General features: G+C 37.7%; 1 protein-coding gene across 2 annotated transcripts in view; it reads right to left on the reverse strand.

The window, feature by feature from the left end:
- Positions 1–4,530: 4,530 nt before the first annotated feature.
- hck (HCK proto-oncogene, Src family tyrosine kinase) overlaps positions 4,531–18,037 on the reverse strand; it is a 44,237-nt gene continuing 30,730 nt past the window's right edge. For both annotated transcript variants that reach the window (XM_036591637.1, XM_036591638.1), the window contains exons 7-13: positions 16,929–17,078; positions 14,359–14,511; positions 13,697–13,879; positions 11,946–12,022; positions 10,685–10,838; positions 10,372–10,503; positions 4,531–5,685 (exon numbers count right to left, since the gene is read on the reverse strand). In XM_036591637.1, coding sequence (XP_036447530.1) covers positions 5,483–5,685; positions 10,372–10,503; positions 10,685–10,838; positions 11,946–12,022; positions 13,697–13,879; positions 14,359–14,511; positions 16,929–17,078 — 1,052 coding nt within the window. In that variant the 3' untranslated portion in view covers positions 4,531–5,482. The remainder of the gene's footprint in view (positions 5,686–10,371; positions 10,504–10,684; positions 10,839–11,945; positions 12,023–13,696; positions 13,880–14,358; positions 14,512–16,928; positions 17,079–18,037) is intronic.

The following is an 18,037-nucleotide window of genomic DNA, read 5'->3' on the forward strand; positions in this document are numbered from 1 at the left end:
ACATACAGAGAAGGCAAAAACATTCTTAACTTTTAATGCAAGTTCATTTTTTTGCAAGTTATTTTGGAGCATTTCCATTGGTCCATTCACTGTGAAATGTTCACACAGTGTAAAGCACAGCTGCTGTCCTCAAATGAAGTAGAAAAATAAAAGTTGTAAAAATGGAGACGGATGTTTTGTTGTGACTATACATTAATTCAAAGTTCATTATTAACACAGTCTATAAATCTTTAAGTGAAAAAAGATGTTTTCATTTGAACATTTTTTAGATATGGGTGTTTGTAAACTGGTAATTCTACAGAAACATCCATTTTTGTGTCCCTAGCGTTTATGGATATATTACACTTAAAAACTAAAAAAAATAAAACAATAAGTTATTTTAACAGTTACACCTTCTTGAGCCTCAATTTAGCAATATTGGTTTTTAAATCAATCATATAGAATTCCAAGCACCACAGAAGAGCTCGTCCTCACAGTCATGTGTAAAGGGTCAGTGCCATATTTTGAAGAAAAAAACATGTTTTTCTGCAATTTTAACTGCAACAATCTATACATGACTATGGAATACATGATTTAAATGACATAAAGAAAACAAATGGCAAATAAACATTATAAAATATATAATGAAAGTTGTGGTCCCCAGCAGTCATGTCACTGGTGTTACTGCGTAACAAAAAATATCTTATTTTGAAATAAAAGTCACATTGATGACATCACTTTACTTCCTTTTACCTGTTTTCTGAGGATCTATGAAGAAAAGCACATGGTGAGTCCACTGTGTCTTTCAGTTATCAGAGATTTTCTCATTCAGCTCATGATTTCATATGAAGCTTTTAGCTGAAGTCACTGGTGTGACCGACTTTATTCTGAGGTAACAGTGAAAAAATAGAATACAAATGGATTAAATTCCATATTTTAGTGGATATTCTATGATTGACAACATGTGGTTTGATGCTCTGTAGCAGCCATTTAGTAAAATGCATTTTTCATTAAAAATGTCTCTGGTGTTCCCTTTCTTATGTGTAACACCAATGAGGATCAGTAACACCAGTGACTCCTATGGAGAGATAGAAAGGTGAACGTTTCTGTAGAATGACCCAAACACTATTGAAGATGGTTTGAATATTACAAAATAAAAGTCATTTTAGCGGCATCAACCTATCAATTTTATTTAAAAATATAATAATTTCATTTTGTCATAGAGCTTCCACCCATCACACTAGCCTATTTAGCCATGAACATCATATTAAGTACACTTACTTAATTTAAAGGGAAATCGTACAGATTTTTAAAACTTCTTTATCATTCAGTAATTGATAAGCAAAGACATTCACAGTGGTTTGATCTAAAATTGTACATTGATGAGAAACTTACTGACTTCTCTGATTTCACTACAGATTTCTCTACACTGTGGTTCCTATCAGAGTGGTAAGAGGAACCAGGGGTTGTGATATTTACAACACAAATACAGCCATTTTACTTACCATCCAAAAGCACCAGTGAATCTACTTGTTTGGAGTTTAATATGTATGTAAAGTTGATAATGGTAAAATCGAAAATCCACAGTTTTTTAACTATTTAGTCTTGCAACACTCTGTATGTAGTTCTTTACCATAAATGTATTAAAAAAATATATGCTTTAGGCCAAAAACCCTCTTTGAAAAGTATCGTGAAACAATGTCTCAGGCATCAGGCGGCATTCATAACTATTTTAATGAATAACTTTCTGTGAGTGAGCTTTTATAGGCATTAAAATCTTCCCCCTTATTTTTTCAGACGCTGTAAATTTTGCTTTGATTAAACATTGGTGGTTTTCTCCTTCCTTGACAGGGCCTGTCAAAAACAGTAAATCCACCCTGTCAGAAGAAAATGAGGAAAACAAATGTTTTAATGAAAATTTTGTGATGTTCGCAGAAAAGGAAAAAAAAAAGTTGAAGAGCTGACGGTAGGGGTGAGAAAACTGAGAAATTCTATTGTTTTTTGAAAAATATATGCCCATTCTGAACTTGATGCCAACAACATGTTCCAAAAAAGTTGGGACGGGGGCCTGTTTACCACTGTGTTTCATCACCTCTTCTTTAACAACACTCTGTAAGTGTTTGGGAACTGAGGAGACACTGCTGTAGTTTTGAAAGTGAAATGTTTCCCTTTATCGTTTCATACAGGATTTCAGCTGCTCAACAATTTAGGGTCTCCTTTGTCATATTTTTCATTTCATATCCATGTAAATGTTTTCAGTGGTGACAGGTCTGGACTGCAGGCAGGCCAGTTTAGCATCCACACTCTTTTAATACAGAGCAATGCTGTTGTAATACATGTAGAATATGGCTTGGCATCGTCTTGCTGAAATAATCAAGGCTTTTCCTGAAAAAGATGTTGTCTAGATGGCAGCATATGTTGCCAAAATATGTATATATTGTTAAGCATTAATGGTGCCTTCACAGATGTGCACGTCACCCATGCCATGTGCACTAATGCACCCCTATACCATCATGAATACTGGCTTTTGAACTGTCCACTGATAACAAGCTGACTGGTCTTTAGCCTGGAGGACACAGTGTCCATGATTTCCAAAAAGAATTTCAAATGTTGATTCGTCAGACCACAGAACACTTTTCCACTTCCCCTCAGTCCATTTTAAATGAGCTCGAGCCCAGAGAAGGTTGCAGCGTTTCTGGATCCTGTTTATTTTAGATTTCTTCTTTGTGTTTTAGAGTTTTAACTTGCATTTGTGGATGCAGTGATGAACTGTTTTCACAGACAGTGTTTTTCAGAAGTGTTTCTGAGCCCATGCAGTGATTTCCTCTACAGAATCATAGGCAGCAAAGAGATCACAGGCAGCAAATTCAAATTTTTGGCTTTGTCCCTTACTTACAGAGATTTCTCTGAATCTTTTAATGTTATTATGTACCATTGATGATGAAAAGCAAAAGTTCTTTGCCACTTTATGTTGAGAAATGTTATTCTTGAATTGTTGCACTCTTTGATGGTGCAGTCTTTCACAGAGTGGTGAACCCCTCCTCATCTTTACTTCTGAAAGACTCCGCCTCTCTGAGATGCTTTTTTAGACCCTTTCATGTTACTGATCTGTTGTCAATCAATCACCAGGTGTTTTTTTAGCATTACACAACTTTACCAGCCTTTTGTTTTCCCCGTCCCAACTGTTTTGGAACGTGTTGTTGGCATCAAATTCAAAATGGGCAAATATTTTTCAAAAAAACAATATATTTTCTCAGTTTCAACATTTGATATGTTGTCTTTGTACTATTTTCAATGAAACACAGGGTTTAAATCATTTGCACATCATTGCATTTTGTTTTTATTTACATTTTGCACAGCGTCCCAACTTTTTTGGAAATGGGGTTGTAGTTCTCAGTGTTAAAATGCTAACTGAGGTGTAATTAATTAAATAGCTAATAGCTATTAATAGCTTAATAATAGCTGTGCTATAACCCAAACTGTTTTTTTTTTTTTCAAAATCTGCAAAAACGACAACAGTAAAATACAGGCACTTGTAGTAGACCTTGAAATATTACATGGACACTGGAAATATTCTAAATTAAAATGTGTCCCCAGGAGCTCAGCCTTTTAAACCTACCTATCTGCTTGATCTTGGCACCTGGCATCGTTTCTTTGCTGCAAGTTCATTAAGACCTGGGCTCAGTTTCTAAGCTGCTGAGCTGACGTTAAGTGTATATTGTATATAAAGTATGTATGTATTGTATATAATATAGTAAATTGGCTGCACTGCAGCTGAAATGCAGTTAGTGTGTTTGGTGATATGTCTGGTGTGGAGTTGTGTAGAATTCAGGTGTAACTGCTGTCTCATAGATGATTGTTGGGGTAGGAGAGTCAGAGCACACAAAATGTTGCAGTGCATGCTGGGGACTGTAGTGCAGCGCATTGTAAAATGGACTAATACTGTATTAATAGAAATTATTCAGTCTGCATAATTCTGCAGACTGAAGAGAATTGTGTTTTCAACTCTGACTATGGAATAAATTGGTAAAATAATTTATATTGTTGCTGTCAAATAAACTCCAATATGGCAACTTTACAGGAGAGGACAAAAATCTTTTTCACTTTTAATATACGTAAAGGATGTAAATAAGTAAATACGAAAAAAAAGATTTTATTCCAAGAAGATTTGGAGCATTTCTATTGGTCCATTCATCGTGAAATTCTCAAACAAAGTGAAGGGCTGCTGCTGTGTACAAATGATATAGAACATTTAAAAATATTTCACTGCTGTCGGACCAAAACCTTGTATCTCAATTTTTGATGTTTTTCAGCTTTTGACCCAATTTAAAAATACCTGTTGTCCTTTACATTGTGTGTAAATTTCAAGTCGAATGGACCAAAAGAAACGACCCAAAATGTCTGGTTCCATTGACTTACATTAAAAATAGAGTATGTTTTCCCTTTCTACTGTAAAATTACCATTTTGGAGATACAAGGTTTTGGTCTGACAGCAGCGATGTACGTTTTCTTTAAATTCTGCTTTTTAAATGATTCTTTTCCTTCCTTGACTCATTGTGAAGCGCTTTATTTTAGGACAAGGATGATACAAATGAGATGCACAAATGAACAAAAACACAGGCGACGTTCAGGCAACATCTCGAAAATTCTCAGGCAGTATATCAGAGCTCCTGAAATAAATAAAGCTGATTTAAAATGAACGTTTGTAAAATATAATCACACAATCCCTTATTATTGCACAGAAGTTCAACCAGAAACGCACTAAATTCAGAGAATAACATAAATTCACGTTGGGTCAGATGAAAGGTCAAATAATGGTAAAAAGAAAGTATCTGAATCTATTCTTTATCTGAAGTAACATGAGCGCAAATTTAAAGCTCAACTCTAATGCAGTACAGTTTATTGAACATACAGTACTTATAAATGCTAGAAATACACAGAAATAACATTTCAAAAATGATTTTCACAGCTATCCTTAAAAACTACTCACCAATAGATATAAAAGATTTCAAAGAAGAGCTTTATCAGTAATGTTATGCTGCACAGGGACACAGATTTACTCGAGTCTTTTCAACCTAATATAGGCTGTAGTTTTAGAATGTTTTCTTGTACCTTATTAACAATCCAAATTATAATTCATACTATTCACAGTATTCACGCCAGCAAGCATGTCAAAGAACGATGCTAGGCTTCCTGAATGCCACAGTTTACACTGACAAAGAAAAGAGAAACATTAGAACCGAAAAACAAACAAAATATGCCAAAAGATAAAAAAGCTCTCTAACCTCTATTATGACTTTGTACAGTTTTGTGCAATCATATGCAACACGTGATATAAGGCAAAAGGCTCTGCGTGATCAAATTAAGATTCCGATCTTGACTGATTCGCTGTCGTTCATCGACAGAGTGCATTTGAATGGTTGCATGTATATGAATGCACATGTGTGCTTGGTGTACGTGCCTAGCCTGAGGAATTACATGTGTAAACACACATCTGAGTGGCTCAGGGCTGTTGTTGGTACTGGCTCTCTGTGGCCGTGTAGAAGTCCTCCAGCACGCTCTGAAGGTACTCGAAGGTGGGTCTATCTTCTGGCTTGTTCTTCCAGCATTCCAGCATGATGTCGTACAGCTCCTGGGGGCAGGAGTCCAAGCGCTGCATGCGGTAACCTCTCTCCAGAGAGCGGATCACCTCCGGGTTCGTCATGCCTGGATAGTAAAACACGCACACTGAGTGGCACTGAACTTCAAAGTCAAGCTGAAATTAAAATGGACCTTTTCTACCTTGTTTGTTCATGGAAGTGGTCATATTAAAGCGGTAGGGATTTAGGGATTTCAAGACCTCTCTGGTGGAAATGTGTAACTGCATGAAACGTGTGGAAGAATATTTTGTTAATGTTGGCTGTGCTTCGGTCCCCTTCCCTGAGCAGATGAATCTGCTGATAGTGAATGAGTTGAAAGAGAGAGTTCATTCATTTCTATGGATGTGAGTGAATTATCTTCTAGTGTCATCATATCTTCGCCAGTATAATGTTTGAGCCTATGTCTGTGATGTAAAGATGTATGATGTGGTCCAAAAAACCCCTATGAAATCTGACCCAATGCCCCCGACTTTTAAATGACTATTCCTGGCTTCACAGAGCGACTCGCAGTGGTGCGCGCACGGCGTATATACGAGACAAATTCTTATTTTTCCATAGCTGTCCATCAAAACATAATGCCTCTAAAATGAGTCCTGATTTTTGATTATGTCACTGTGATTCAGCAGCTGGGGAAAAATAATATCATGCTTCACCTCTTTCTCCCACCTCTCATCACTGAGTGACAGGCTGAGCTGGCTCAGAGAACCTCCCTAACAGCGTGTTTCACTCAGAAATAAGTTATGAAAATGCATTATGGTTTCTGATTCACAATGACTTTAAGCCCAGTTCACATTCATGTGATGGGACAATGGAGTTTGCAGAACGTTGCAGACAGCCCTGTCCTTAAATCTGCCCCCAGAGAAGCTGGCACCAGGGTATCAGAGTTCACTTAAACTATAACTAAAATGAAAACTAGCAGTAAAAAAAATTGTGCTCCACAAAACGAAAACTAAAACTGATAATCCATCCTGAAATCCAAAACCAAAATTTTAAATATTTAAAACTAAATAAAGATAAAAACTAATGAACAATTTAAATTTATAATTACCATGGCTGGAAAACGAGAATATGAAGATGTATCAGCATCTTATGTTGCAGTGCATGCTGGGGACTGTAGTGCAGCACATTGTGAAACGAGCTAATATTAATAGAAAATAAAAATACTTCTGCGTGCTGAAGAGTATTGTGTCATGGGCCTGATCTGGCCCGCAGGCCTTATGTTAGACACATGGGGTCTGGGGTCACTCAAAGCAAAAGGATTTTAGTCTAAAGCCCAAGTCAGTTAAAAGTCCGAAATGTGTTTTCGAATGAGTTGGTAGAATAATTTATATTGTTGCTGTCAAAAAACTCCAATATGGCAAATTCACAGGAGAGGACAAAATTATCTATTTTTTTAAACTTGTCTGACAAACGTGGAAGACATCATTAAGTGTCCTCACTATACACCGATCAGACATAACATTATGACCGCCTCCTTGTTTCTACGCTCATTGTCCATTTTATCAGCTCCACTTACTGTATAGGTGCACTTTGTAGTTCTACAGTTACAGACTGTAGTCCATCTGTTTCTCTGATACTTTGTTAGCCCCCTTTTACCCTGTTCTTCAGTGGTCAGGACCCCCATGGACCCTCACAGAGCAGGTACTATTTGGGTGGTGGATCGTTCTCAGCACTGCAGTAACACTGACATGGTGGTGGTGTGTTAGTGTGTGTTGTGCTGGTCTGAGTGGATCAGACACAGCAGTGCTGCTGGAGTTTTTAAACACCTCAGTGTCACTGCTAGACTGAGAATAGTCCACCCACCAAAAATATACAGCCAGCAGCGTCCTGTGACCACTGATGATACTACAAAGTGCACCTATATAGTAAATGGAACTGATAAAATGGACAATGAGTGTAGAAACAAGGAGGTGGTCATAATGTTATGCCTGATCGGTGTATATATGAGACAATATTGTAGCGCTATCATGAATAATTACATAACAAGACAAAACAATATTGTGGGTGTCATCAGTACCTAAAGAACATTATTCAGTTGCATGTTTCATCACAAAGAGAAGATAATAAATCCTGTTTAACCAGATTTAGTGCAGTTTGGTATCAGAGACATTAAATTAGAATGGCTGTACTGAGAGGTTTTGATAGTATTTTTAAAATATGACATCACAGGTTCTTTTTTATCTGTTCAAAATTTTTATCTTATCTGTACGATCAAACTCGGTAGAAGTGTGTGTAACTGAAAAACGAAACTATTATTAATATCATCTACAACACCAATAATGAGAAGAAAAACAGAAAACAACAATATAACTAATCATTTGTGCAGATGGCAATCCTGTACAAAAGTGGATGTACTTACTTAGCATGCACTTTGGTATAAACAAATGGGGCAACTATGCCATGTTCATTTAAAGACCTTTAACACTGTGCTTTTGTTTTATCCTACAGACACCACCAAAAATACAGAAGCAGTAGCATCTCATACACTGCAATAATCCAGCGATTAAACATGTTATTTTAGGAAAATAATCACACTACAAAATCACATCATTCTACTGTCTCAAACACCTATGATGATTTGTTTACTTCACGTTTTACTCTTTCCAGTCAAAGTAATTGTAACACTATACATTTTGGTCAGTAGGGGGAGCACCGCACTCATTGTTCAACCTCAAACTCCACCAATGAGCACAGCTATTGGCTGACGAGCTGCTGAATGCTGTATTTTTATTGGCTCCCTACTGAAACATCTACATGAATTGGGCCAAGCTTCATGTAAATGATATGTAAATGAGGCACTCAAAGGCTGGTGCTTGTTTTCATGCACTGAAGCTGGTTCATTTGTGCTCAGATCTCTGTTTGTTTCCATGTCGTACAAGAGTTTAATTTTACATGAATCAGACACTAAGTAGTCCAACGTCATTAAAGTCGGTCAAATCTGTGCTCTCTTTTAACGCAAGGGCCGTTGTGTTTAAGTACTGTGAGGTTATATTTTTGCCATATTGCCCAATCCTACTTAGGCCACGTTCACATTACCAAGTCGAAGCGGCACAAATCCGATTTTTTGCCCTAATGCGACTCAGATCTGATGTTTTCAGAGCTGTGTGGACACGCAAATCTGATATTTTCAAATCTGACCTGAGCCACTTTCATATGCGGTCCTAGATTGGATATGTATCCGATTCGTGGCCATGCGACCTTAATTTGACGCTCAGATAAGAATTCATATGCTTTTCCTCCACCGCTGCGCCATCATTCAGTGTTACCATGGCAGCAGCGCCGAACAGACGTTAAAGCCTGTAAACGGTGGAAAAGCAGCTCATCTCACCTTTTTCTCCTTCGTCTCGCTCTAATAATGAAGCTGAGAGCTGATCAGAGTTAATTATCTTCTCAGCGAAGCTCGTTCTGCTCGTTAGTCTGTTTGCTGATGATGCACGTGATTCATTCACGTGACGTTACTGAGTAGGATGAGCTCATGAGGGTCGTTTCAGGACGCCGGTTCGTCACATTAATGACAGATTTGAATCACTTAGCTAAACGAGTGTGAACCATCGTGTCAGAGAGATCGGATTTGAGCAAAAAAAATGGATTTGAGAAATGAGGCTTGTAATGTGAACAGAGCTTTAGACTTAAAAACAAGCACTTTTGCACTTTTTTCTCATAAAAAGAAACATAAAAAGAACTTCTACTTTTAGTATCTTAATATTTTAAGAGGAGCATTTCTACTTTTGCTCAAGTACAGGAGTTTTATTTAGGGCTCACCTTATTTGAGTTGTAGATAAAGATGTTCAAACTGTTGATAAACTATCTGGTGAAACTCAGCAGATACTCAAGAATGTTGGGGTTAAGGTTAGGATCTGGACCAAGGTTAGGATTCGGTTTGGAGATGACGTTGAGGTTAGGGTTAGTGTCAGGGCCAGGTTTAGGATTAGTGAAAATTAAAGTAAATTGAACAGATATTAAGTTGAATGTAGGTTTAATGCAATCTACAAAACATCTACAGTGAGCTGTCCAAATAAAGTGATACTGTACTTGGTCCACCCTGCTGATGTGTCTCACTGCTCGCCTTGTTTGTTAAGTTGAAGAAAAAGTAAAGCATAAAAGAAAGTGAAGTAAAAAGTCTAGGCACTAGGTTATGAGCCTGCACAGTCTGTCAGGTGGCCGGTTTTAACCTTTGTCAGGAGTTGTCAAGTGGTCGAGCTGTTGGCACTGTACATAAAACGCAAAATTTAAATTTTCCATGACTGCATTTCATCAGGGGAGAGGAGTGTGTGTTGAATGGTAAAGGGGAGAACTGGTGCTGGTATCCAAACTAGAGAGTTCATGCTGATCAAACTGCCTCTTAGAACACTGTAAAACCATCATATTGGATGTCTATCAAAATTGGGCTTTACAAATAGTATTACAGAGAACTTTACACAACCTGCTATGAAATCAACAGCACTACTTCTATGATAAGTTGCTGTGCTTATCGCTGTTGTCGGAAGAAAACCTCGCATCTCCATTTTTTGACGTTTTTCAGTTTTTGACATAATTTGAAAATACCTGTTTCACTTTACATTGTGTGTAAATTTCATAAAGAATGGGCTAAAAGAAACGACCCAAAATGACTTAGAAAAACGTCTGGTTCCATTGACTTACATTAAAAGTAAAGTATATTTTTTCCTTCTCCTGTAAAGTTACCACTTTGGAGATATGAAGTTTTCTTCTGACAACAGTGTTATGTTCATTAGCGCCGGTTGGCAGTGCTGACCTGGGTACGGTGTCCGGCCATAGCTGATGATCTCGGTGAGCAGAATGCCGAATGACCACACATCTGACTTGATGGTAAAGGAGCCGTAGTTAATGGCCTCTGGTGCGGTCCACTTAATAGGAAACTTGGCACCTTTCATGGGAGAGTACACAGATGAGCCTTTGAAATATACTGCCCCCTTATGGCAAAGATGTGGCAATGCAATATCAGTTCAGTCCTTCAAACCAATTCTGTCAAGGTTATTAATTGCACTTAATATCGGATATAAATTTGCTTTTAATGGGAAAGATTTGAGAGCGGAGGAATGGCTCACCCTCTCTAGCTGTATATTCATTGTCTTCTATGATACGGGCTAAGCCAAAGTCAGCGATCTTGCACACCAGACTCTTGTTGACCAGGATGTTGGCGGCCCGCAGGTCTCTGTGGATGTAGTTCCTTCGTTCGATGTAGGCCATGCCTTCAGCAGTCTACAGAGAGAAGAGGCAGAGAAAACACGATTGAGGTTATTTTCACATATTAAAGCGCATATCGCTGCTGTCGGAAGAAAACCTTGTATCTCTATTTTTGTCGTTTTTCAGTTTTTGACATAATTCGAAAATGCCTGGCGTCCTTTACATTAGGTGTAAATTTCATGAATAACGGACCAAAAGAAACAACCCAAAATGACTTGGATAAAAGTCTGGTTCCATTGACTTACATTAAAACTAAACTAGGTTTTTTCCTTCTCCTGTAAAGTTACCATTTTGGAGATACGAGGTTTTCTTCTGACAACAGTGATATAAAAGTTGTTGTTGATAGGGCTGGCCTGAATAATTTGAATACTTGAGTGTTCATTTGTTATGTTGGTATTTGTGTCTCTGTTTATTATTTAGAAGGCTCGTTTTTCAAGGATGGAATTCTTACCAATGAGAAATGATGCAAATATAAATTCTACAATTAAAAGTTCACTTTCTCTCTAGCATTAACAATATTTTCCAAACTTTGTTTCTTGATTAAAACTTCAAGAGCATCTTTACCAAATGATATACCATTATTTATCAGCACTTCTTCCCTTAAAATTTAGGAATTTTGATTTTCTTTTTCATTTTGTTTTCGTTTCATTTTGTTTCATCATGTCCATTTTGGCAACCTACCAAAGCTTCACTTGGAGGAGCTCTTTAAAGTGTATGACCTCATATACATGTGGATTTTGGTTGAGTCTTGCTCAGGACACGTGAAAATACCGCAGAGTTAGGAAGGTGTCAGTGCGCTAATCGCCACCACATGGACTTTATGAACGGGTTTTATTTATCGTGCTGCATATTTTCCTGCTGTAGCTCTGTTACTGTTTAATATTATGAAGGTGTCTCTGTCTTTTAATACACTCAACCCATCACTACACACAAACCCAGTGTGCTCACATATGCACACAGAGGCGGCTGTTGATTATCAGATTTGAATATTGAAATTTAAAAACTAACAGGACAAACCTGCTTTGTACATCAAAGGCAAATGTGCCAGACACATGGTGTTCTACACGTGAAAAGATGGGAGAGGAACTGGAGGACGATAGCGAGCTAGAGAAGCTCACATACCTGTGCGGAGAAGTCTATCAGTTTGGGCAGCTGGAGACGATTCCCTTCGTCACTCTTGAGGAAGTCCAGTAAACTGCCTGTAAAGAGCACATAAACAAATGTACAAACTCATAATTCATTATAAATACACTGACTTTCACTAAGGGTGGGCGATATTGCAAATTTTTTATTATTATGCACAATGATATCGGAATCATTTCGGTATTGGCAGATAATTGCTTTAAAAAATATCGACATGAGACAAAAAGCATAAGCATTTTACTGCAGTCATAACCCTCTACAAATAAGTGTTACAGTACTCTGTAATGCTAATGAAGGTACATGTATTGGCATCAGGAGATATGTACACTCCCGTGCAAAAAAATCAGGCAAGCCCAAAATACAGGGTGATTCAAAAAGATATATCCGATTTCAAAGTGCCATATTTTTACAACCGTGAGGTGCCTAGGAACCAATCACAATCTAATTGAAAGAGGGGGTCATAGAGTTTCTGACTGTCAGTGGAAGATGGCTCCCTTCAGTCTGAGAGGAGATGAGACCCCTGAGCAGAAAGCGTTCTGCGTTCGCCACTTCAGTAAGAGTGAATCCGTCATAACTGTGCAGTGTGATTTTCGTGGGCAGTGAAGCTCCAACAGCTCAGAGCGTTCGTCGTTGGTTCCACAACACTGGATGATCTCGGAAATCGCACTGAAAGAGCCGTGAGTGCAGCGACACCCGACATGCTCAATCCAGTATGGGATGAATTTGACTATGGTGTTGATGTTGTCTGTACAGCTGGAGGAGGTTCATACTGAGACCTTGTACAATTACATAATAAACTTTATGCTCATTTAAACCATTTACAGTTTACTGCACTGATCTGTAATGATTTACAAGTGAAATAAATCATTTTGAAATCGGATGAATCCTTTTTAATCACCCTGTATAATAGTTTATATTGAAGGTTTTGGCCTGGTCAGAGTCCAGACTTAAACCTTATAGAAAATATTTGTTCTGACATTCAACACAAACTGTCTTAGCAATGTTCAAAGCAAGAAATCAAAGCAATCATTTAAAAAATGATGAATAAAAAAATGAAAAATATCGGAAATCTGTTTCGGCTCACAGTTCACATCCCTATTCATCAAAATACTCAAAGACATTTTTACAAACGATGATATGTATCACAGTATCGGAACAGACGGAAATGCACCAGCCGACTTCACAAACAGCATAAAAACTAAATTTTGCGATACATTTTATGTATCGTAAATAATATCTTTCAAGAATTAGGGATGCACTGATATGAAAATGCTGATTTCTGATATTTTTCATGTACAAATCTGCTGGTGCTGATACATAAAAATTGAAACATTTGAAGAGTTTAATTCCAAATTACTGTATATCCAGCTGTAACAATTTTGGATGTAATATAACAATTTTTTAAAAGAATAACGGCTGATTTATAATGGAAATCATATTTTTATTTCTCCGGTAAAGGTGGTATTAATCCTAATATAGCACTGACATCTGTCGTATCTGTAAAGTGCACTCCTAACACCTTATATCTTGAAAAAATAGAAAAAATCTGTGGTCTATAATGTGTTTTAGAACCAAAACCTTCATTTACAGCATCGCATTTAATTAAGGCTATTGAGTGTTTGCCAAAATGAACCATTTGATAATATGTTGCCTGTGCAGTTACTATACACTGGTTGTTTACATGATAACATATGATCATACTGCCCATAACTAGCTAATTATGCACATACCTTTCTCCATGAACTCTGTGATGATGTAGATGGGCTCCTCTTTGGTAACTACAGCGTTGAGGCGGACCAGCTTGTCGTGCTGCAGACTCTTCATGAGGTTCGCTTCCATGAGGAAAGCTTCCACAGACATACTGCCTGGCTTCATAGTCTTCACTGCCACCTTGGTGTGCTTGTTGTATGTGGCTGCAAATGAGATGTCAAACTGAAATCAGGGCTTTATCTCCTTTGCATTTGTTGAGAGGCCAAATATAGTCTGGCTGGGCTTCACAATGAGGGTAGAATACTAGTAGTGCAGCATATTGCAATGGTGATATGCATGGAGTGGTGAGCAAATAACACGATATGACCTGACTGGCTTGTATTATTTTGACCAACATTATTCACTCATCTGGAACTGTGATTGGTCAATATGCTCACAGCACACAGTAAAAATATTGGCGGTAAGAGGGCTCAATTGCAACCGTTTTCACATCAGTATTGCAAAGGCCAATATCATGATAGCGAGTAACAAAACAGCCTGACAGTGTACTGTACTTAGTGTAATGCCAGCATCTGCGCCTAGTCAAGGTCGTCTGATAAAAACATATCATTATGGAAAACCGTGCTGGCCAAATTACACCAAGCTACCTTTTTACATGACACTCAGCAGGAACAAATCTTACCCATCCAAACCTCTCCAAACTGGCCGGCCCCCAGACGTTTGTCCAGCTTGAGGGACTCTCGTGGGATCTCCCAGGCATCCTTCTCCCATGGTTTCTGGGGTTTGGCACTGATGCAGGGATTAGTGAGGGACTGACACAGACCATCTCCCTGCTCTGTGGACACAAGCACAAAGAGACAGCTCAGCACTTCTGTTGTCACTCATCTCTGTCAATCTGTCAAATCCAGGCCGCTGCGCTAAGAGGAGAAAACATCATATACAAGCAGAGAGAGGTCTTTGACTAGAGGCTGCAGCCAAAGTGACTGCTATTCTTGTTTAGACTGAAAGGGAAATGTGATATTTCTTTATGGAAGCCTGATTGAAACACATACCACCAGCAGGGGGTGCTGTAAACAACAGCATTAATTGGTGTACATTTTTTTGTTGTCTTTGTTTTTAAGCTAAAACTCTAACACTGAGTTTTGAGTGAAGTGATGCAGGTAGAACAGCATTGCACAGACTAGCAAATTGTTTAGTACATCCTGAACCTACTGACCTTTTCATGCACAGTGTACGTGAAAAAAAGTTCAGGATTGTCAGTAGAAAGTAAATATGTTCAGGTGATGCTAGACAATATGAACACTACTGTCTTAATAAATGCTAATGACTAGACTAAGAACAAATAAAAAAAAAAATAAAAACTTGGTATCAATTTTCAAAAGTTTGGAATCACTTAAAAATTTTGAAATCATTGTTCAAAAATTTGGAATCACTGTTCCAAAGTTTGGAATCACTGTTCCAAAGTTTGGAATCCCTGTTCAAACATTTTGGAATCATTGTTCAAATGTTTGGAATCGATTTTCAAATATTTGGAATCACTGTTCAAATGTTTGCGATCAGTTTTCAAATGTTAGGAATCAGTTTTCAAAATTTGGATGCATTTATCTGAAACCAAATCTGTCAGCCTAGATTTGGTTTCAGACAAATGCATCCAAATTTTGAAAACTGATTCCTAACAACTGAAAACTGATATATAATGTATTCCATTAGTCTTAGTCCTGCTAGTCTGGTGCAATTTCATGGAAACTAGAAAGCTGGAAAAAAATGTGAGATATTTGCAAAAAATGATTAATTTAGTAATATTACAAGTGATAACAAATGAAAGCTGAAGTCCAAATGGCTGAGCTTTCCCACTGCATTACTTCTGCTCTGTCCCAAACCACATCCTAGTACACTGAATAATATTTAAAAAACAGTGCTGTACCATTAGAAGTGCACTCATGAGTGTAGTAGGTATAGAAATGTGTGGTTTGGGACACAGCATTAGATCGGCCAGTGAGACAAGTTCAACAGTCCAGCAGCTAAAGTGGTTTTGCTGTGCTGCTCATTAGCTGACCTTTAAATTTTCAAGCGAAAGTTTAAGGTATTTCCTGATTATTGATGTATTTATTGAGAATATTCTAATGAAAAAGACTATGTGCATTTAAAATAGTGCTTTAAAAAATCCTATTAAAAATATTTGAATAATTTTTTGATTGTCATGATTTGTCATGAAGACAAATATTACAAACAGCTTAGGGAAAAAAATGATGACTAGGCTTCATATAAAGTGATTTAGTTGAAAATCTTGCTGACAATAACGAAAATAGGAAGTGAATGAAAACCAAGTAAATTGGACTGTGAGTGGAAAATGAGTGATGAAAGGTGGCATTTAGTCTAACACTCTGCTTAACCACTAGTGGGTGCCCAGAAAACCAGAGCAAAAAGCCAGTGGGCTGCCAGCTTTTGTCAGCGGGCTGACAGTGGTCTGCTATCCTCTTGTTATCTAGGTCATTCTATGTATGCTGTGCCTAATTGTAACCACTGTACAATTTAACGTGGAATGGAACATTCCAATAAGAAGCCAATTCCAGTTTAACCCCTTTAATGGCCAGTGCCGATTGGCGGGCCCAAAGTTTTACTACACACTTCTATAACCTTAGACTAGCTTAGGCAGTTTGCATTGTAGTCCCTGTAGTTACTAAATAATAAGCTTTAGTATGTAAAAAAGCCTGAGATCTTAATGGGTTAATCTTGTTTTTAATTAAGAGCTTTGGCACTTTTGGTAGCTGTTTTATTCATTTTTTGTAAAACCTCATGCATAGGAATTTTGAATCATACAGATCTAGTACACTAATCACACTTATCTCCTGATCAAAGCATTTTCTAGAGACTGTATCTAAGTTACTAATTATCTTCTCATCCTTTTTGCGGTCATTCTGGTCTACTGACTTTGTCGTCATCCACCTACAGGGTTGTAGCTGCAGCAATGCTGATGAGACAAACTATATCAGAGCTTAGTCAGAATTACAGCTTGCCTTCCAAAATTGGATGTGGCATTTTTAATGACATAATCAAATACTATGAATACAATTAGTGTGACTAACGGCACCGATTCAGTATTTATGTGGAGAAACAAAGGAGACTTTCGGTTACTGAGCTAAAGGTCAGGGGTTAGCTTTGGATGGGATTTAAAATCCCATAAACATAGCGTGACAAGAGTTTGTGTGTGTGTGTGTGTGTGTGTGTGTGTATCAACAGGTGTGTACTTACTCTTGTAATGGGCGACGAGCTCCTGCAGGGTGCTGAATGTGATTCTAGGTGAAATGTAGAAACCACCATTGTCCAGAGTGCGGATCTTGTAATGCTTGACTGTGTCGCCCGCTTGGGGGTCACTGTCCCGGACAGACAGAGAGTAGCTTCCTGTGGGACGGGAGTTGTGGATGATGTCAATTCAGGTCTGGCCAAGCTGTTTTATCAGCAGCTGCAAATGGTCTTTGTGGTCTGACCCAAGCAGCACTGAAATCTGATGTGGTACTGATGTACAGACCTCTAGACCTCTATAAATATTACCGTCTAAATTTGGAATTAGGTCAGACGGCCAAGCTAACAGAATGTTTACAATCTTCTCAATATTTTGCTGGCTGGGACAAAACATCTCTTAAAAATGGTAAATTTAGAAGGAGAAGATCTTTAACTTTAGTGTGTGTATTTTATTCCATGTAAATACTCTGATCATCTCTATTGATCAATGGATTTCTCCTATTAAAAAATATTTTAATGGGATTTAGTCATGGAATGTCAGGAAATGTTCACAAATAAAGAAAACTTTGCATTTTCTATTGAAGTAAAACCAGTTGTTAACTGTGACTATTAAAACTAGGCCTTCAGTTCAGGCCACAAATGTCTAAACCCACTTTGATGGAAAGGCTAATTTGTGCTAGCCTAAACACTTTTTGGCCATTCTAGATCAAACATGGAGATCTGAAGCTTGTAAAAGACAATCTATGTTCATTTTGAAGCGTGTAACAGATATCATCATGCTACCTTGTGTAGCAGTGTTACCGTGGCTCAGTAAGGAGGCTTGACATAGAGCTGCCACTGTTTTCCATTTCTAACAACTGACCAAAACCTGGTCAGAGTGAAATCAAAACATGATTAGTTGACTCCACTGTCTATTTCTAATTATGATGGCAGTTAATCTGATGTGCTAGGCCAACCAATGGAATAGCTAGCTTGGTTGTATCTGCTTAGAAACTACGAAGGAAATAATCCTAATTGGACAATTTTCAACAGGACATTTTTTTTTTGCTTCATAAAAATTATTAGGCTTCCTCTGAAGGCCAAGAAGGCCCTGAGGGTTCCCAAGTTTGTAAAGCAAT

The sequence above is a fragment of the Colossoma macropomum genome, unplaced genomic scaffold (assembly GCF_904425465.1).
Source record: "Colossoma macropomum unplaced genomic scaffold, Colossoma_macropomum, whole genome shotgun sequence".
Classification (NCBI taxonomy): Eukaryota; Metazoa; Chordata; class Actinopteri; order Characiformes; family Serrasalmidae; genus Colossoma; species Colossoma macropomum.